Below are 20,422 nucleotides of genomic sequence, written 5' to 3' on the forward strand. Positions count from 1 at the left end.
TGTTTTGTTGTTGTTGTTGTTGGTTTTTTTTGACAGGCAGAGTGGACAGTGAGAGAGACAGAGAGAAAGGTCTTCCTTTCTCTTTCTTCAGAGAGGGTGTTGGTTCACCCTCCAATGGCCGCCGCAGCCGGCACATCGCACTGATCCAAAGCCAGGAGCTAGGTGCTTCCCCTGGTCTCCCATGTGGGTGCAGGGCCCAAGGACTTGGGCCATCCTCCACTGCACTCCCGGGCCATAGCAGAGAGCTGGCCTGGAAGAGGGGCAACTGGGACAGAACCGGCGCCCCGACTGGGTCCAGAACCCGGTGTGCCGGCGCCGCAGGCGGAGGATTAGCCTAGTGAGCCGCGGCGCCGGCCATGCAGTTTCAGTAACTTTAGAACAAGCCACACCAACAAAAGATTTAATACATTCATCCACTGATGCCCCAAAACTATAATACTGGTTAGTTTGTTTTTTTTGTGAGACAATCGGTGATCCATACAATTTTTTACCTAGTGACAAAGGGAGATTACATAGAAATATCTAAAAAAAGGCTTCATGCATTAATTTATCATAAATGATTGTTTTCATCAGAATTCCATACGATCTGAGTAAATCTGTACCGTATTTGGTAATATCAAGGAAGGCTACCTGCTTGACTTACAGAGTATTTTACAGTACTTACAAAACAACTCATTTTCCAATACCTAAGCTTAGCTTTCACCTAAATTGGGAGATCACCTGAATGATCACTAACCCACAGCAACCTGAATGTAAATTAAAAAAACAAGGCTTGCCCAGTCTAGCTCAGAGAGCCGTTGAGAGAGCTTCTTGGATACTGCGTGTAATTCCTGTTCTGTTAACCTCCCGCTCGGCCTCTGGGAGAAAGGCAAATCCCAGGATGAGGCTGCGGCTCTGTTTTCATTTCTGTAACAAAAGTGACCATGTGACATTTAAGCAACCAGGTACATATTATGTATTTCAAAATAACTATAATACATCCTTAACAAATCTTTCATGTCGATCTTCACAGCTAAATCTGGAGAATATATACCTTACTTTTCAAATCCTTTGACAAAGAGATTAGAAACACTGAAGCCTGCAATGTTACCTTTTTCCTTTGGGAAGCTTCCTTGTCCTCAGGCGCTGGATCTGAGCTCTATCCACTTCCTGTGTGCTATCTTTAGGCAACTGGGAGGTTAATAAAACTCTATCATCTGGTTCCTGTTAAAAACAAGAAAAGCCTGACTTGAAAAAGCTACAAAGAAGATACATAAAATATTTCTGGGGCTGGGGGTGAAAGGACCTGTGACAAAAAACTAGATCCCTTCGATCTCCATGTTTGTTTTTTAAAGGAATCTCAAAATACCCTATTGTCACCTGATGCCAAAGGACTGGAGCAACGTCTGTAAACTTGTGCTCAGAGAAAAAGTATGGCAAGACGCCATTCAAATAAGATGGGAGGGGACTGTGTTCTAAAACATGAAATTTCAGGGGCTGGAGCTATGGCACAGGTTAAGCTGCTACCTGCCAATGCCAACATCCCATATCAGAGTGTTGGTCCAACTCCTGGCCGCTCTGCTTCTGACCCAGCTCCCTGATAGTATGCTTGGCAAATCAGTGAAGATGGCCCACGTACTTGCGTCCAAGCAAACCCACATGTGAGACCCAGATGGAGTTTCTGATTTCTGCCTTCAGCCTGCCCCTGGGGAGTTAACCAGTGGATGGAGATTCTTTCTCTGTCTCCCCATTTCTCACTGTGCCTTTCAAATAAAATCTTTAGAAACCAACAAACCATTGACATTTTTGTGGTAAAGCTGCTACCTGCGATGTTGGCATCCCATATGGGCACTGGCTGGAGACCCAGCTGCTCCCATTTCTGATCCAGCTTTTGGAAAGCAGCAGAGGATAGCCCAAGTACTTGGGCTCCTGCACCCACGTGGGAGACCCTAATGAAGCTCCTGTCTTCAACCTGGCCCAACCCTGGCCATTGCAGCCATTTGGGGAGTGAACCTGCTGATGGAAGATCTGTTTCTTCCTTTCTCTGTGTAACTCTGGCTTTCAAATAGATAAGTAAATAAATAAATCTTTTAAAAAGAATCCAACCAACCAAACATGAAATTTCAGGAGTTCTAGCTCCACCTGAATGAGGAAAAATGATCAAATCACAAATTCAAGTCATTGTTTCAGTGCAAGGAGTCAACAGAAACTGTCCCAGAGTGGAACAATGATTAAACCTCACAGTCAAACACCTACAGTAACACACGTCTTTTCTCTCCTAATAATTTAACTTTGGAAGCAGTCTTGGAAAATATTTCCTCTGGTGAACAAACATTTGATGTTTAAAGGCATAGTATCCACAATTTCACTTCAGTAGCCTTTTATTCTATTAAAGTAAAACAAAATTTAATATTTTTTAGCAAAGAACTGAAATACAATCACATTACAAAAGAACATATTCCATGTGTCCAGTTCAAGCACTTCAAAACTGCCATCCAGGTTAAAGATTATCATATCAAGCCTCCCCACCATTCTCCCTAAGCCTTCTCCAGAGGTAACCAGTAGCCTGTGACTCTATTTTTCTCTTTTTTATCTATTCACTCTCCTGTCTGAAAAGAGCCACAGTAGGTTTAGAAAGATGCTGTATTTGCTAATGATGTTCATTTTATCTTTGTACTTTTTCTGAACTGCTTCAAATTTTTAAAAACATATCAGTTTGGTTTTTATAAAAAAAACTGAGAGGCAGAAAGCAGAAACAGATACCAAAGAGCATACTCCTTATTGACTGGTTTACTCCTCAGATGCACACAATGACTGGGGCTGGGCCCTGGCAGAAGCCAGGAGCCAGTTACTCAATCCAGGTCTCCCACGTGGGTGGCAAGAACTCAATTACCTGAGCAATCACTGCTATTTCCCAGGATCTGCACTGGGAAGCTAGAATCAAGAGCCAAAGGATATCAAACCCAATCACTTCAATACGAGATACAGGGATCATAACAACTAGGCTAATCCCTGGCCATGGATCACTGTTTACAAATTCACCCTGTGCATATACCTACCCACTCTTAGGAAGATGAGGACAAAATGACTGTATAAAAAGGATTTTTTACAGCACTCTGGCCTCAGAATCGGCCCTTAAGGCATTTGGATCCAGCTAAAAAGCCCATGAGAGTATTTCAGGCATGGAAAGCCAAGACACTCTGACAAAAAAAAAAAAAAAAAAAAACTAAATGAAAGATCTCTGTGAGACCCCAGCAACGGGCCATCAAAGGAGGAGGTACCTTTCTCTGAAGGGAGGAGAGAACTTCCACTTTGACTATGACCTTGTCTAAATAAGATCGCAGTTGGTGAACTCAAGAGGCTTCAATAGCCTTGGTAGCTCCTGACAAGAGCCTCGGGTGATTACTGATGCCATAAACAACAGTGTCAATTGTTAAATCAACAATGGGAGTCACTGTGCACTTACTCCCCATGTAGGATCTCTGTCCTTAATGTGTTGTACTATGCAAATTAACGGTAAGACTAGTACTCAAACAGCACTTTATACTTTGTGTGTCTGTGTGGGTGCAAACTGTTGAAATCTTTACTTAGTATATACTAAGTTGATCTTCTGTATAAAAAGATAATTGAAAATGAATCTTGATGTGAATGGTATGGGAGAGGGAGACGGGATGGTTGCGGTGAGAGGGAGGTTATGGGGGGAAAAAGCCACTATATTCAAAAGTTGTACTTTCGAAATTTATATTTATTAAAAGTTAAAAAAAATTTTTTCAAAGGAAAAAGAGGCCAAGATATTAACATTGGTTCATGCTGAAAAATGGGCATATGAATGAATAGTTATTCTTTTTCATACTCTGATATTTAAAAAAGGTAAATAATTAAGGACACATAACATGGGGTCTGAAGACAGAATATCTGAGTTCAAATCCTGACTCCACAATTGCTGTGTGACTTTGGATGAGATGCTTGTTCTCTATCAGCTTCTCTATGGAAAAGAAATAGGTTATTGGGGCTGGCACTGTGGCATAGCAGGTAAAGCTGCCACCTGCATTGCTGGCATCCCATATGGGCACTGGTTCGAGTCCCCGCTGCTCCACTTCCCATCCAGCTCCCTGCTAATGTGCCTGGAAAAGCATCAGAGGATGACCCAAGTGCTTATATTCATATGGGAGACCTGGAGGAAGTTCCTGGCTCCTGGTTTGGCCTGGCCCAGCCCTGGCTATTGTGATCATGTTGGGAATTAACCAGCAGATAGAAGATCTCTGTCTCTCCTTCTTTCTGTGTAACTCTTTCAAATAAGGATACAAATCTTAAACAAAAAATACAATGCTTTGATTAGGGCAATATGCTTGACCTTCTGGCAAAGACCTCTTTAAAGTATATGGGTCTCTAGCCAATGGCAAGCAAGTGTTTCCACTTACCACAGAGAACGTCGCGTGCTCTCTGGCAGAACTTGCAGCAGGAGAGCAGTGACTTGATCGCAAGTACTCTCTCCCGATGGGGCAGGGTGCTCGAGGTTCTGAAGGGTGGTAGGGCGGATGTAAAGGAATGGCTGCTCGGATAGGCTCCCCTAGCTTCCTGGCGCTTGGAACCACACTCCCAGGGGGGGTTGCCGCTGGTAAGGCAGATAACAATGCATACGATAACAAACCGTTTTATACTCATAGTCACAAATCTGCATAAACACGTTCACACCATCATTAGAAATATTTTTTAAGCTTGATTAAAACAAAGCACATATAAAAATAATAAAACCAGGGGCCAGCACTGTGGTGTAGCGGGTAAAGCCGCCGCTTGCAGTGCTGGCATCCCCTATGGGTGCAAGTTCAAGTCCACTTCTGATCCAGCTCTCTGCTATGGCCTGGGAAAACAGTAGAAGATGGCCCAAGTCCTTGGGCCCCTGCACCTGCGTGGCAGACCTGGAAGAAGCTCCTGGCTCTTGGCTTTGGATTGGCACAGCTCCAGCCATTGTGGCCAATTGGGGAATGAACCAGCGGATGGAAGACCTCTCTCTCTCTGCCTCTCCTTTCTCTGTAACTCTTTCAAATAAATAAATAATCTTTTAAAAATAATAAAACCAGGGATACATCCTCAGCAGACAATTAGTGATCCAATGAAGTTGGGATAAATGTAATTTCAACACTATTATCACAGAAATGTCACTTTTTTTTTTTTTTTTATTTTTTGACAGGCAGAGTGGACAGTGAGAGAGAGAGAGAGGAAGGTCTTCCTTTGCCGTTGGTAGAAATGTCACTTCTATTTAAAAATAATGAAATACTAAAAGCAACTTAAGTGGCTTGAAGAACAGCATAATATAAATTATGGTTTATCCACATATTAAAAGACTGGTTAGCTAGAAACAATTTTATTTAATAATATATGAAAATCTGTTTTCAAGTTACTGTGTTTTCTTATTCACTAATAATTTGAAAACCACCATTCAATATACTAACGTATCAGACTCTCAATTGCTTTAGAGGTTGGCACTGTGGTATAGCAGGTAAATCCTCCGCCTGTAATGCTAGCATCCCATGTGGGCACCAGTTCAAGTCCTGGCTGCACTTCCGATCCAGCTCCTTGCTAATGCGCCTGGGAAAGCAGCCCAAGATGGTCCCAGTGTTTGGGCCCTTGCACCCACATGGGAGATCTGGAAGAAGATCCTGGCTCCTGACCAGATCTGCTCTGGCCATTTGGGGAGTGAACCAGTCGTTCAGAGACCTTTCTCTACATCCCCATCCTCTCTCTGTGCAAAAAAAAAGAAAAAAAAAAAGCCTTTAGTGGATTTAGATAATGAAGTAACAAAATAGTGGTTTGAAAAATATACGACCAGGGGCTGGCGCTGTGGTGTGGCAGGTAAAGCTGCCACCTGCAGTGTGGCCATCCCATATGGGTACAGAAGATGGTTCAAATGCTTGAGCCCCTGCACCTGCACCTCCAAGGGAGACCTGGAAGAAGGTCCTGGCTCCTGGCTCCGCATAGGCCCAGCTCCAGCCGTTGCGACCATTTGAAGAGTGAATCAGTGAGAAGATCTCTCTCTCTGCCTCTCTGTAACTCTTTCAAAAAATAAATCTTTTATACACACACACACACACACACACGACCAAAAATCATTTTTTTAAAAAAAAGATTCATTTGAAAGGCAGAATTGCAGAGGGACAGCAAAGAAACATGAGTATGCCAAGATCATTTTAAGCAAATATGGAAACTAACAGAAAAAAATCTACAAGATCACGTAAATCAAAAAGAATCTCAAAATAGAGTAATAAAAGTAAAAAGGTTAATAATAGTAATATTTGTAGCAGGAACTATCTACAACACAGCTGCAGTCTAAACTAAACCCACTGCAACTCACGGTCTTCAACGAAGGATGTCCTATTCTTGGACAAAAAACTAGATGAGGAAGGGTCCAACACATCATCACGTGACTTAGAACTTGGAGACGCTGAGGCCTTTTTAGACTGAATTTCATTAGGACCTTGAGCACCTGGAAAACATTAGCGGTAAAATTTTAAACCATCAGAGGCCAGCATTATGGTGCAGCAGGTTTAAGTCACCACCTGCAACATCTAGCATCCAACATGAGTACCAGGTTGAGTCCAGTTACTCCACTTCCAGTCCCTGTTAATGTGCTTGGCAAAGCACAAGTAATGACCCAAGAACTTGAGCCCCTACCACCCATGCAGGAGACCAAGATGAAGCTCCTGGCTTCAGCCCAGCCTGGCCATGGCTGTTGAGGATATTTGGGGAGTGAAATAGCAGATGGAAGATTTCTCTTTCTCCTTCCTTCTCTCTGAAACTCTGCCTTTCAAGTAATAAATATTTTAAAAACAAAATCAAACAAAAAACAGTTTTTTACCTTGAGAGACAGACATATCGGCTGGGTCACTCTCCAAATGCCTGCAAAGCCTAAGGGTGGCCCTGGGCCTTGCCAAAGCCAAAAAACAGGAACTCTACCCAAGTACCCCATATAGGTAGCTGGGACTCACCTGTTCAAGCTATCACTTGTTTCCTCCCACAGTGTTTATCAGCAGGAAGCTGTAACTGGAAGCAGAACCTGGACTTGAAGCCAAGTAACTGATCCAGGATGGAAGTGCTCCAACTTGCACCTTAACTTCTGGGACAAACATCTGCCTCGATGCCCAACTTAATGTACCTAATTCCACTCTGATATTCTCATCCTTCCATTAATAAAACTTATTGGAGCTTGGTGTTTTGCTAAGTTTTAGAACACTAAGATGAGTAAGAATAATTTTACTATATATTTTACTATTTATCTTAGTTATCAGCAACCTCTACAGGTAGCCCCATAAAGGCAGGCATTTGTGCCATTTCCCACTGAATTACCACTTCGTGGCAGAGAAGACATTGAAAAAAATAATAAATGAGCATGACCTGGCTGCTGTCCCTGGAACTCATAGTTTATCTAACAGTTAAAGTAAGTTACCATTGATATGTGAATGGTGTTACAGAAATAACAAAGGTCACACCTTAGAAACACCGAGTGGGGCTGGCGCTCTGGTATAGCGGGTAAAGCCGCCACCTCCAGTCCTGGCACCCCATATGGGCGCTAGTTTGAGTCCTGGATGCTCCACTTCCGATCCAGCTCTCTGCTGTGGCCTAGGAAACCAGGAGAAAATGGCCCAAGTCTTTGGGCCCCTGCACCCATCCGGGAAACCCGGAAGAAGCTCCTGACTCCTGGCTTTGGATAGTTGCAGATCGAGCTGTTGCAGCCAATTGGAGAGTGAACCAGCAGATGGAAGACCTCTCTCTCTGCCTCTCCTTCTCTTTCTGTGTAACTCTTTCAAATAAATAAATAAATATTAAAAAAAAAAGAAAGAAAGAAAGAAACAGAGCATTGGGGCTGGTGCTGTGGCATAGGTTAAGCCTCCGCCTGTGGTGCCAACATCCCACATGGTTGCCAGTTTGGTTCCCTGCTGATGGCCTTGGAAATGGCCCTAGTGCCTGGGCCCCTGCAACTGTGTGGGAAACTCAGAAAAAGCTCCTGGCTTCAGATCAGCCCAACCCCAGCCATTGCGGCCATCTGGGGAGAGAACCACGGATGGAAGACCTCTCTGTCTCTCTCCTTCTCTATAACTCTGCTTCTCAAATCAACCTTATTTTTTTATTTTTTTGACAGGCATAGACAGTAGACAGACAGAAAGGTCTTCTTTCCGTTGGTTCACTCCCCAAATGGCTGCTATGGCCAGCGCACTGCGCCGATCTGAAGCCAGGAGCCAGGTGCTTTTCCTGGTCTCCCATGTGGGTGCAGGGCCAAAGCACTTGGGCCATCCTCCACTGCGCTCCCGGGCCACAGCAGAGAGCTGGACTGGAAGAGGAGCAACCAGGACAGAACCGTCGCCCCATCCAGGACTAGAAACCCGGGGTGCTGGCGCCACAGGCGGAGGATTAGCCTAGTGAGCCGCAGCGCTGGTCAAATAAATCTTTAAAGGGGGGGGGGGGGACAGAGCATCAGAGCCTGAAGATGGGGGCGGTCGGACCTTGGAGGGTGAGTTTGCCAGGAATAGAAAGGAACACAATGTCAGAGAAGAGCATGGCAACCACGTTAGGCAGGACAGGGAGCAGGTGGTTGGAGGGCGGCACGGCAGGAGGCTCCAAATTGGAGCCTAAAAAATACACAAGATTACTGTGTACAAGCAATACTGTTGAAAATGTGGCCTAAAGCTCGAAGAAAAATCGTCACTAGGAGTACACTGCAATGACGACAAGGGGTCAGGTAGTTCAGGAAACACAATTAAGGAACATTCTGAAAGTGTCACTAGGCAATAAAACTGCATCCCAAACCCTTTGCCAAGGATTCCAGGCCCCACAAATTATGTGACAACCCTGTCGCCACTTATTTGTGTTGGACTTACCTGAGCTTATGCCTGTGACTCCCTCTTGACTGATTTTGTATCTGGTGGGTAATGGTAGTAGTCTGGGATTTTTTTTTTTTTTTAGTTATTTTCATCTACTTGAAAGAGAGAGAGACAACAGAGGGAGATAGCTTCCATTCATTGGTTTACTACTCAAATAACTAAAATGGCCAAGGCTGGGTCAGGATCAAGCCAGGAGCTCAGAACTACATCATGGTCTCCCACACAGGTGGCAGGGGCTCAAGTGTTTGAGCCATCTTCTGCTGCCTCCCAGGATGCATTAGCAGGAAGCTGGTGTGGAAGCAGAGTGGCCAGGACGCTCAAACTAGGCACTCCAATTCGTGACGCTGGCAATGCCAAGTGGCGGCTTAACCTGCTATGCCACAATGGCCAGCCCCAGGATTTCAATTCTGATGTCCAGTTAGGGTTCTTTTTCTTAAATACTCCTAAGTATAACTACTTATACTTTATTAGTTGTGTACAGAGTAACAGTAACTAACATTTGAAGTTTACTTACCATTACTTCTTAGAGAAAAGGTGTGTGCTGTGTCTCCAAGTCTAATTACTTCACCAGTGGATTCTGCTTCATCTTCATCCCAAGAGCGGCCCAGCGCCTCAGACGAAGAGCACCTAAAAGAGTCCCCTCTGTTATGGAGCGCCTGGCCTGACCACACTGAGCCCTTCCCGTCAACACCTAGGGAGCTCCTTCAAGTAGCCAGGCTGCATGTGTTCAGACTGCTCAACGCCTACGGCAGAACATGGAAAAGTCTACCTTTTGTTGTGTATCCCTGCATGCTATTCATCTGTTTTGACTGAGACAGGCCTGGTGGGAATAGCTATGCATACGGTATTGGGGTTACATACACAGGCACACACAGAACAGCAAATATGGCTGACTCTAGCAGCAAGAAAGAAGTGGAGTCTAGGTAGGGCACTGATTCTTCATTATTACTGACCTGTTTCACTTGTGCATTTTTTCATGTAATATGAAAATTATTTTCATGTAAATATTATTTTCATGTAATAATGAAAAATAAAGCCAAGAATTTCACCTTCCAGTGGTTTCCTCTGAGGCACATTTTTCAGTGTACTATTCAGTACCATAAAAAAGGCACTGCCGGGGCTGGCACTGTGGCGCAGCAGGTTAAAGCCCTGGCCTGAAGCACCAGCATCCCATATGGGTGCCGGTTCTAGTCTCAGCTGCTCCACTTCCAGTCCAGCTCTCTGCTGTGGCCTGGGAAGGCAGTACAAGATGGCCCAGGTCCTTGGAGCCCCTGCGCCCGTGTGGGGGCCCTGGAGGAGGCTCCTGACTTCAGATGGGCATAGCTCCAGCCGTTGCAGTCAACTGGGGAGTGAACCAGCAGATGAAAGACCTCTCTCTCTGCCTCTCCTCTCTCTGTGTAGCTGTGACTTTCAGATAAATAAATAAATCTTTAAAAAAGGCACTGCCTACATTTTCTTTTTCTTAAAGATTTATTTATTTGAAAGGCAGAGTTACAGAGAGAGGGGGGAGCGAGCGAGCGAGCGAGGGAGGGGGAGAGAGAGAGAGGGGGAGAGAGAGAGAGAGGGGGAGAGAGAGAGGGGGAGAGAGAGAGGGGGAGAGAGAGAGGGGGAGAGAGAGAGAGAGATATATCTTCCATCCACTGGTTTACTCCCAAAATGGCTGCAATAGCTGGGGCTGTGTCAGGCTAAAGCCAGGAGCTTCTTCTGGGCCTCCCATGTGGGTGCAAGAGCCCAAACATTTGGGTCATCTTCTACTGCTTTCCCAGGCACATTAGCAGGGAGCTGGATGAGAAGTGGAACAGCCAGGATTCGAACTGGCACCCACATGAGATGCCAGTACTGCAGGTGGCAGCTTAACCTGCTGGGCCACAGTGCCAACCCCTACTGCCTATGCTTTTCAAACCATGAGAGACTCCATAAGAAACTGCAAATTAGATATTTCAAGCAAAGTCACACCATCATGTCAATCTTCAGTTAGAAGGGAAGTATAATCAAACCGTAACCACAATACATTACGTCTATAAAAGCAAAAATTTTTAAATGCTGATGTTGGTCAAGGATATTGGCTCATAAGGTTGCTGTAAACCTGGCACTTTTATGCTGCTAGTGGACACAGTAATGGCCTTTCTGGAAAACTTTTATTAATAGCCATAAAACATTCATATTCTCGGGGCTGGGGGTGAAGCTGCTGCCTGCGACACTTGAGTGCTGGTTCAAGTCCCTGCTGCTCGACTTCCAATCCAGCTCCCAGCGAACAGATCTGGGAAAGCAGAAGATGGCCCAAGTGCTTGAGCCCCTGCACCTACATGGAGACCTGGATGAAGTTCCTGGATCCTGGCTTCAGTTTGCCTGGTCCTGGCACTTGCAGCCATTTGAGGGAGTAAACTCGTAGATGGAAGATCTCTTTCTCTCCCTCTCTATAATTGCTTTTCTTTTTAAGATTTATTTATTTATTTAAAAGTCAGAGATACACAGAGAGAGGAGAGGCAGAGAGGTCTTCCATCTGCTGGTTCACTCCCAGTTGGCTGCAACGGCTGGAGCTGCACCGATCTAAAGCCAGGAGCCTCCCCTCTGGGTCTCCCACGTGGGTGCAGGGGCCCAAAGACTTGGGCCATTTTCTACTGCTTTCCCAGGCCATAGCAGAGAGCTGGACAGGAAGTGGAGCAGCTGGGACATGAATTGGTGCCCATATGGGATGCCTGCACTGCAGGCATTGGCTTTAACCAGTACGCCACAGCGCCAGCCCCTGTAACTGCCTTTCAAATAAATCTTTAAAAAAAAACTATGTGGGTGGGAATTTGGCTTAGTACTTAAGATACCACTGGGGCCGGCGCCATGGCTCACTAGGTTAATCCTCTGCCTGCAGCGCCTGCATCCATATGGGCGCCGGTTCTGTCCCGGCTGCTCCTCTTCCAGGCCAGCTCTCTGCTGTGGCCCAGGAAGGCAGTGGAGGATGGCCCAAATGCTTGGGTGCCTGCACTGGCATGGGAGACCAGAAGGAAGCACCTGGCTCCTGGCTTCGGATCGGCGCAGCACTGGCCATGGCAGCCATCGGGGGGTGAACCAACGGAAGGAAGACCTTTGTCTTTGTCTAATTCTACCTGTCAAAATAAATTAAAAAAAAAAAAAAAAAAAAAAAGATACCACTGAGAGGCCTCCAACCCAGATATCTGCATTTGGTCTTGGCTTCAGCTTCCAACCCCAGCTTCCAGCTAGTAACAACCCTGGTAGACAGCAGCGACGGCTCAAGTGGCTAGATTCCTGCCATTCAGGAGGGAGACCTAGTTTGAGTTCCTGGCTCCTGGCTTCAGAGTGGAGCCATTAAAAGCATTTGGAGAGTGAATCAAAGAGATCTCTCTCCTCTCAAATAAGCTAAAAAAAATTTTTTTTTCTCTACAAGTTTTCTGCAAGGAAGATAAACTTTAATAATCAAGGGAAAATGAATAGGTAATTATTGAGAACTGGTATTAATAGCTCAAGGTTCTTAAAATTCCCTCAAGGAAGGCTTAGAAGTTAGATGTTCACATGTTTTAGGGGTGCCATTCTAGTACAGTGGGTGCAGTTTTCATTCTTAGAAGGAATTGTGTAATTTGTTTTAATGAAATCCACAGACAGCTACCTTTCAAAAGAAACTCTTTTTGATGATGATTTGGATTCCTTAGAACTTTCTAGCTCTTCCAAACGTCCTCCTCGATGTGATTCTTTAAAATACTGTTCGGTTTCACCTGTTAATTTAAAACAGATAAAAACAGTAATACCAAAACCCCAAACTCTCACCAGGTTAGTATTACTTTGTCTGTACAAGAGGCAGAAGTAGGGACAGTGAGGCAAAGCCCAACCTGTCTTGAAATAAACTGGTGAAATTACAAAAAAACAAATCACAACCTATAATAAGTTACTTGAGAAACAAGCAGCATACTGCTTTAAAAATGGGGTCTATAGTTTTAAAGCTAGGTTGCAGGTTTACTTATTCTTTATACTTCTCCTGTAAGGGATATCGAAGACAACTGATCAAGATGACAGAAATACCTGATCATGTCAACCTACTTCCAGCTCACAAACCATCACACACAGACTAAGAGACCACATCAGGGCTTGGCTGCAACACCTTCTTGTCCACTTCTATATACCTAAAGAAGAGAACTTCAGCAGCAGGAACTGAGATGCAGGAGATGTGGGGGAAGCCTCCCTTCACTCAGCTTTACCCCTTCTGGACATGCCCACGCCCACGCCCAGAGTCCCTACTCAAACATCTACCTGTTTCCATTCACAAGCAGCACTTTAATAATATTTGTTAACATTTATCATGTATTTACTCTAAGCTCTGTGCTAAACTTGATACACATAACTACTTAGTTAACCTTCACAACAACCATGAAAGCACTGCCATGTGAGAAAACACACTTAGAGCGCTTCAGTCACGCACCAAGGAGCAAAACGCAGCACTGAACCCATGGTTTTGATTTTTTTTCACATCCTCGTCCTTTAGTAGCAATAATGCTCAATCACAGCGGATATGACTGGTGGCAATAAACTTCTATTTCCCATTATCGCTAACTGGCATTGTGAAGACTGAACCACTACTAAGTAATACTGTGATTATAATTAGCACCTGCAATGGTGAGAAACAAACCTTAAGAAACGTCCAACCAATGTATTACCAAATGGGGAGACCCTTTGGAACAACTTCCAGCCTTGCAGAACTCACACTACTGCTCTCCCTGGGAATACCATTCAGACTTCACTACCCACACTCGCACAAGACTCTTATTTCTGTCCTCTTTCCACCCCGCTCCCGGGCCACTGGCCAGACATGACTGTCCTTCCCCTACTTGCAATCAGCACTGAATTTTTACAAAAATTGTTCTTCTGCAGCGGGTTAAGCTTCCACCTAAGACGCCAGCATCTCATATGAGTGCATGTTTGAGTTCTGGCTGCTCCACTTCTGATCCAATTCCCTGCTAATGTGCCTAGGAAATCAGCAGATAGCGGCCCAAGTACTTGGGCCCTTGCACCTGCTTGGGAGACCCAGATGCAGTTCCAGGCTCCTGGCTTTGGCTTGGCCCTGCCCTGGCTGTGTCAGCCATTTGGGGAACGAACTAGCAGATGGAGTGTAGTATCTGGGGTTTTAGTTTTTTTAAAAGATGTATTCATTTATTTGAAATGCAGAATTGGGGGGAGAGGGAAAGGGAGAAAGAGAAAGAGAGATCGATCTTCCATTGGCTAGTTCTCTCTCTCCACCTTTCAAATAAATATTTTTAAAACCACAATCATTCATCTTAAATCTCTTTACTCAGAGTTAGTTTTCCATCTTTTAATTTTGCTGCTAAAAAGCCAAATGGCACAGAGTATCCAAATACTACTGGTAGTCTTGAATTACATGAGTGCCACATGTCACTAACCTTAAGTCTCTAATTCTTCTTGTATGTTTTTACTCTATATATTTATGGATGTCTTCCTAACTTGCACAGGTCCCTCTGACTGCACAGATGTGACATGTGCTTTGATTCCTCCTGGAGTACCCACACTGGCGTTTAATACATATTAAGCACTCAAGCATTTTTAAAATAAAATAAGAAATTTCCACCTTTCAGTATTCCCTTCTAGCTTTTAAATCCTTTTAGCAGCAATGATTGAAGGCAGGAAACTACTTCTAACTAAAGACTTTAAAGATTTGTTTCAAATGTTAGAATCATGGCACAGGTTTCATCAACAACAATTTGAGAATTAGGAAGGATGGCCCAACTTAAATTTTTATCTTAATGTGTATTAGAATTTGTTAATTGCTGCTGCTTTTTTTGGTAACTCTGCAACATAAGAACAGATTATTACACCCATGACCAAAACCACAGTCAATCCCAGATTGTCACATGTAGGTTCCTTCTTTTTATTCCCAATGATAAATAACAATACAGTGTAGATCTTCAAGTACCTAATTTTCCTTTGTATGATTTCCTCAGGATGTATCCCTAGAAATGTGAGTCATGGAGAATAAATAACTTTTAGAAACTGCTGATTGAATTTAAATAACTATGACCCTTTAGGATAATATGGCAATATTGATCTTTATAAAATCAAAAAAAATTTTTTTTCCAAAGTCTTCCTTTTCCGTTGGTTCACTCCCCAAATGGGTGCTACGGCCAGTGCGCTGTGCCGATCCGAAGCCAGGAGCCAGGTGCTTCCTCCTGGTCTCCCATGTGGGTGCAGGGCCCAAGCACTTGGGCCATCCTTCACTGCACTCCCGGGCTACAGCAGACAGCTGAACTGGAAGAGGAGCAACCGGGACAGAATCCGGCACCCCAACCGGGACTAGAACCCGGGGTGCCGGTGCCACAGGCAGAGGATTAGCCAAGTGAGCCGTGGTGCCGGCCCTATAAAATCAAATTTCACAAAATAAATTGTTACAATTTGAGGAATGTTACTCAAAAGTAAAATTTTTAATATATTCAGACTATGGGGCTGGCACTGTGACATAATGGGTTAAGCTGCTGTCTGCCATGCTGGCATTCCATATGAGCAAGACCCAGCTGTTCTAATTCCAATCTAGCTCCCTGCTAACGTGCCTGGGAAAGCAGAAGATGACCCAAGTGTTTAGGTTCCTGCACCCACATAGGAAACCTAGGCTCCTGGTTTTAGCCTGGCCCAGCCTCAGCCATTATGGCCATCTGGGAAGTGAGCCAGTGGATAGACGATCTCTAAGTCTTTCAAATAAATCTTGAAAAAGAAAAGAAAGAAAACCACAGACTGTAACTGAACCTAAGGGTAGGTTGAAGACAGAAATGCAGCAGTTTGTTTCTATGTATCAAGAATACAGGGATTATAAATTAATCCAGGAAAATATAACAGAAACACCCATATTTGTAATACAAATGCCAGTTCTGACATGGGAAATTTTGGAATAAGGAATTTCATGCAATAGGACAATAAACAATTTAGCCAAAAATTTAGCTTTCTCCTATGGATTATCTTTAATTTATAAGCAACATCCTAGTTAACAAAGGAAATGGTGATAGTCTAGGATAGAATTCCCAACCACCCACAGCAGCAATTTACAATGAAAACTTACCAGGTATACTGCATTAGTGATTCCGCTTCCAATGAAGAAAAGCAAAAACATAAAAGGCAAAAAAGGATACGACACAGAATGCAGAGAAACCAAACTTTTGTTCTTAACTTACTTTTGTCGTGAGATGTTTCACTGATGTGTTCTGTAAGATACTCCAGCAGCCCATCAAATATTTCTAGGAGATTCTTAATAGATTCTTTATCTCCTCTCACTATATTTTCTCCTGAACACAGAATACGGAGCTATTAAAAATTTTAATCACAAAATCTGAAAGCCTCTTAGATCTTGAAATGGATATAACACTGAGAAAATGCTATCCAGAATACAAGCATTATAAATAAATCCAAAGGAATATAAATGTTTTAAAAAATCATTTTCCTATTGTCTTGATTATATAAAGGGAGTAGCCTTGAATATGGTGCATGTTCATTCGCATCTTTTTTCAAGAAGCAAAATAACTGAAGATTCACTCCAAAATAAAAAGCTGTTAGGCAGAGCTACTTTAGGCTGGTGAAAAAAATGATGAAAGCATAACTTTCAGACTGTGGATTCATACTTCAGATGGTGGTTTGTTCAGAAGAGAACAGCAGAGTAACACCAAAACCAAGCACAAAAAAACTGGGATACTTTAATTAAGAAGTCCTGTGTCCCCCCCCCCCCCATTTGTTAATTCTTACTTTGTGCAGACCACACCATTTTTTCTGATTAAAATCTCATCAAGAGGCCGGCACTGTAGTTCACTTGGTTAATCTTCCGCCTGTGGCGCCGGCATCCCATATGGGCACCGGTTCTAGTCCTGGTTGCTCCTCTTCCAGCCCAGCTCTCTGCTGTGGCCCAGGAGGGCAGTGGGGGATGGCCCAAGTGCTTGGGCTCCTGCACCCACATGGGAGACCAGGAGGAGGCACCTGGCTTCTAATCGGAGCAGCTCCGGCCCTTGTGGCCATTTGGGGAATGAACCAATGGAAGGAAGACCTCTCTCTCTGTCCATAACTCTACCTCTCAAATTAAACACACACACACAAATATCTCATCAATAGCTCTCTTTCTAAAATCTAGAACCTGCATTAAAATTCTTTTTCATCTCATCCCATCATCATCCTCTCTATCCTCATTTCCCGTCATATCCAGTTAATCTTGACACAGCCCCTAGCTCAGTCCCTGGCCTGTACTAGATTTTTAATACATGTTAAGCTCAGCCGGCGCCGTGGCTCAATAGGCTAATCCTTCACCTTGCGGCGCCGGCACACTGGGTTCTAGTCCCGGTCGGGGCGCCGGATTCTGTCCTGGTTGCCCCTCTTCCAGGCCAGCTCTCTGCTATGGCCAGGGAGTGCAGTGGAGGATGGCCCAGGTGCTTGGGCCCTGCACCCCATGGGAGACCAGGAAAAGCACCTGGATCCTGGCTCCTGCCATCGGATCAGCGCGGTGCGCCGGCTGCAGTGGCGGCCATTGGAGGGTGAACCAACAGCAAAGGAAGACCTTTCTCTCTCTGTTTCTCTCTCTCACTGTCCACTCTGCCTGTCAAAAATTAAAAACAAAAAAAAAACAAAAAAAAAACACATAAACATGTTAAGCTGAAATGTTTAACAGAAATGGGTTGTTCAAAGTATGGAAACCTGACATGTTTAAGGTTGCCTAAGATGGATACGACTGCTATCAGGTGTCGCTGGAACTTAACCACTGGCTGTCCTTTGGGACATAGTGCCTGGCACTCAGGAGTTCACACCAGCACAGTAGAGCAGAAACATGATATTTAAGAGAATCAGCTGCAATGCCCAACAAACCTAAACCATCAATCTGACGCTTTAGGCTACTACCAAAGACAATGCTTGAAAACTCTTTTCTGCCTAAGACAACTAGCCAGAAATCTTGTCTTCAAGCCCTGTTTTCCTGGCTTATGGTACATCAGTACATCCCAAGGGCATACTCAAGACTTCTCAGTTTCCAGGATGGGGAGCACACTCTGCCACCCCAGCAGCCACGACTCCCGGCCAGAACACAGCGCTTCTTGGAGCAGGACACGCTGCCTCAAAGGCACACAGGACTAGAAGCTGTTTTGTAGTCTGCTGGAGAAGGTAAGCAGTTTATAATTTTTTGTGGGCCTGAGTATGATTTGTCAGGGGCAGCTCTGCATGAAAAAGTTCTACACACACAGATGTTTATCCTGGCTATAGCATGTTTACAAAACACAAATACCAGAAATGCCCTACTCGGGTGCTGACGCAATTTCAAACTGCAAAAGAACACGAAGACTACAGGATTATGCCACAAATTTAATTCTCCAAACTGGTTTACTACATTTACTCCCCTAGACATACTCTCAAAAGCCTAAGACAGAATTATTTTCTCTTTGGAATATCAAAATAAGATGTAAATGACCTGTCCTGATGAACATTTATTTTCTTCAACTGTCAAGGAGTAAATCAACAGTATGAACCTTATTTTTGTGACTGTGGTATAGTTTCAAGTTCACCAGATTTCCTCTATTTATTGGTTTGAAATAATTTACTGGACTAATTCTCATCTCACTATCTGCAAATACAAATATTTATAAATAAATCTGGTATACTTAGTTTTAGAATACAGCGTGGTACACTTTATTTGGGGAAACTTTCAAAAATGGTTTGCATCAAGACAATTTTTTTGGATAAATGTGGTCCAAAATTCAAAAAGCAGAAAAGGTATACAGCGAAAATTCCTGTCCTTTTGTCTAACAGCCCAGAAGTTCTCCTGCTGGAGATGATGGGTATTACAATTTCTTGTATATTCTATAGTCTTTGCAACAGCCATCAGTTCCTTTGTATTAAAAGATTAGCATATTCTGCACATTATCACTGTAATCGCACCAAATTTTTCTCATACTATTTACATCAGAGATCATTCCTCTAAAATGAAATGTTGTCCATAAAAAGCATTTTATAATTGCCGAGTACTCCACTATGTGGATCTATTATAATTTAATCAGTCCTTATTAACAGATATCAACTGCTTTAACTTCTAGCTACTGCAAATAAGCAGCACTGATATGTTTTAAAATCAAAACTATAACAAAACACATACCTTAAGTTAGCATCTAGGGTACTTATATTTCATACCCAGATCCATCACAAACTCAATGTTTTCCCCTCCAGGAAACGTTCTCATGTGTGCTTGCCTTAACTATACCATTTGATTCTCTTGGCTCAGTTTTAAGTTTGGCCTATTCCATAAGCTCATTCATTTAATTAATTAAGCAATGTTGAAGGTTTTATCTAACAAATCAATTTACTAAAATGCACAATTATCTGCTTAAGTATATACCAACCTGTTATGTGAGACAAGCTGACCTGCAGGTAATCCAAGGCCAGAGAATCAATCACAGCCTGTACATTGTGGGCATCATCCTCTGGACTCCTGGGAACAGCTATGAGGTCTGTGGGAGGAGTCACATAATTCTGCATTTGTAAGGGTTCAAGTTTTCATTTATCTCTGACTAGGCTTTTGAGTTAGCTCAACTGTTAAAAGTTCTGCCCAAACACAGTGTGTGATAAAGTTAACAGAGTCCAGACATGACAAAGTTGAATCTTTACTGGTTAGTATTTACTGATTTACATCCTAATATTGAATAATTGTTAACTAGAATATGGTTCAATATTTATTACATCAAACATATACATGAGTATACTCTACAAAGGAAGATAAATTGGTTCCTAAATTCAGAGAGATGCTAATATTCTACTAAGGGAGGCAAGACATGAGACAAGACCTTAGCCCAATAGTGTGGACTGCTTCCCATTAGAAAGAGACCACAGCAGTATTCAATGAGAGCTCGTGTACGTACTGTTAAACCGGTCTAGTGGGAATTACTGGCATAAATGACTGGCATACAGTGTGCCAAGATTTACTATCAAGTCAAGTCTTTGGTTTCTCCTCTGGTATTGAGGAACATGAACCCTAAAAGGGGGAAGCTAGCTCAAAGAGCAGTGAGAGGCCACTCCTTTATTCTAGGAAGTGATGAGGGCACTGCCTCATGCTAACAAAGGAAAAAGAAGAGAAGCTACACAACTCCTACAGGAGCTAATGGTTATAAACTATGTAAGGAAACACAGGCAGCAAAGGAATCTATGCATGAGGACTCTGAGATATCCAACAAGTGATACAGCAAAACGTGTGACACCTCTGAAAGAAAAAAGCGAGTCACAGCACACAGACGGTTAGACATCCACAGTTATTAACCGTCTTCTCAGGAAATCAGACTCATAAACACCAACTCTTATCCTTAATACAGGTGAGGGGACCAGACCCAGCAAATTTCCTTTTACTCAACTGCAGACCCTTTGAAGGCACACTTAGTGTAACTTTCACAAGACATTAGATGTGAGTAAACCATGATTAGCAAGAATCACTGAACTGATTGTCAAGGTTGTTGTTATGGGCGCCCATATGCTATTCACTAAGGTAATGAATGTAATCTTTTGATAGAAATGATGTGGACAGAAAAAAGGAAACATATTAAATACCAAAG

General features: G+C 43.4%; 1 protein-coding gene across 9 annotated transcripts in view; it reads right to left on the reverse strand.

The window, feature by feature from the left end:
* Positions 1 to 20,422, reverse strand: part of CEP95 (centrosomal protein 95) — a 34,209-nt gene that overhangs the window by 12,168 nt on the left and 1,619 nt on the right. For all 9 annotated transcript variants that reach the window (XR_016223521.1, XR_016223519.1, XR_016223520.1 and 6 more), the window contains exons 3-10: positions 19,223 to 19,330; positions 16,034 to 16,144; positions 12,475 to 12,580; positions 9,370 to 9,482; positions 6,332 to 6,463; positions 4,401 to 4,594; positions 1,091 to 1,203; positions 777 to 906 (exon numbers count right to left, since the gene is read on the reverse strand). Coding sequence is in view for 3 of the 9 variants with exons in the window: in XM_008271719.5 (XP_008269941.1) it covers positions 777 to 906; positions 1,091 to 1,203; positions 4,401 to 4,594; positions 6,332 to 6,463; positions 9,370 to 9,482; positions 12,475 to 12,580; positions 16,034 to 16,144; positions 19,223 to 19,330 (1,007 nt within the window). In the remaining 6 variants the exon portion in view is untranslated. The remainder of the gene's footprint in view (positions 1 to 776; positions 907 to 1,090; positions 1,204 to 4,400; positions 4,595 to 6,331; positions 6,464 to 9,369; positions 9,483 to 12,474; positions 12,581 to 16,033; positions 16,145 to 19,222; positions 19,331 to 20,422) is intronic.

Source organism: Oryctolagus cuniculus, chromosome 17 (assembly GCF_051225735.1).
Source record: "Oryctolagus cuniculus isolate XC-2025 breed Fujian yellow rabbit chromosome 17, ASM5122573v1, whole genome shotgun sequence".
In the NCBI taxonomy this organism is placed as follows: domain Eukaryota; kingdom Metazoa; phylum Chordata; class Mammalia; order Lagomorpha; family Leporidae; genus Oryctolagus; species Oryctolagus cuniculus.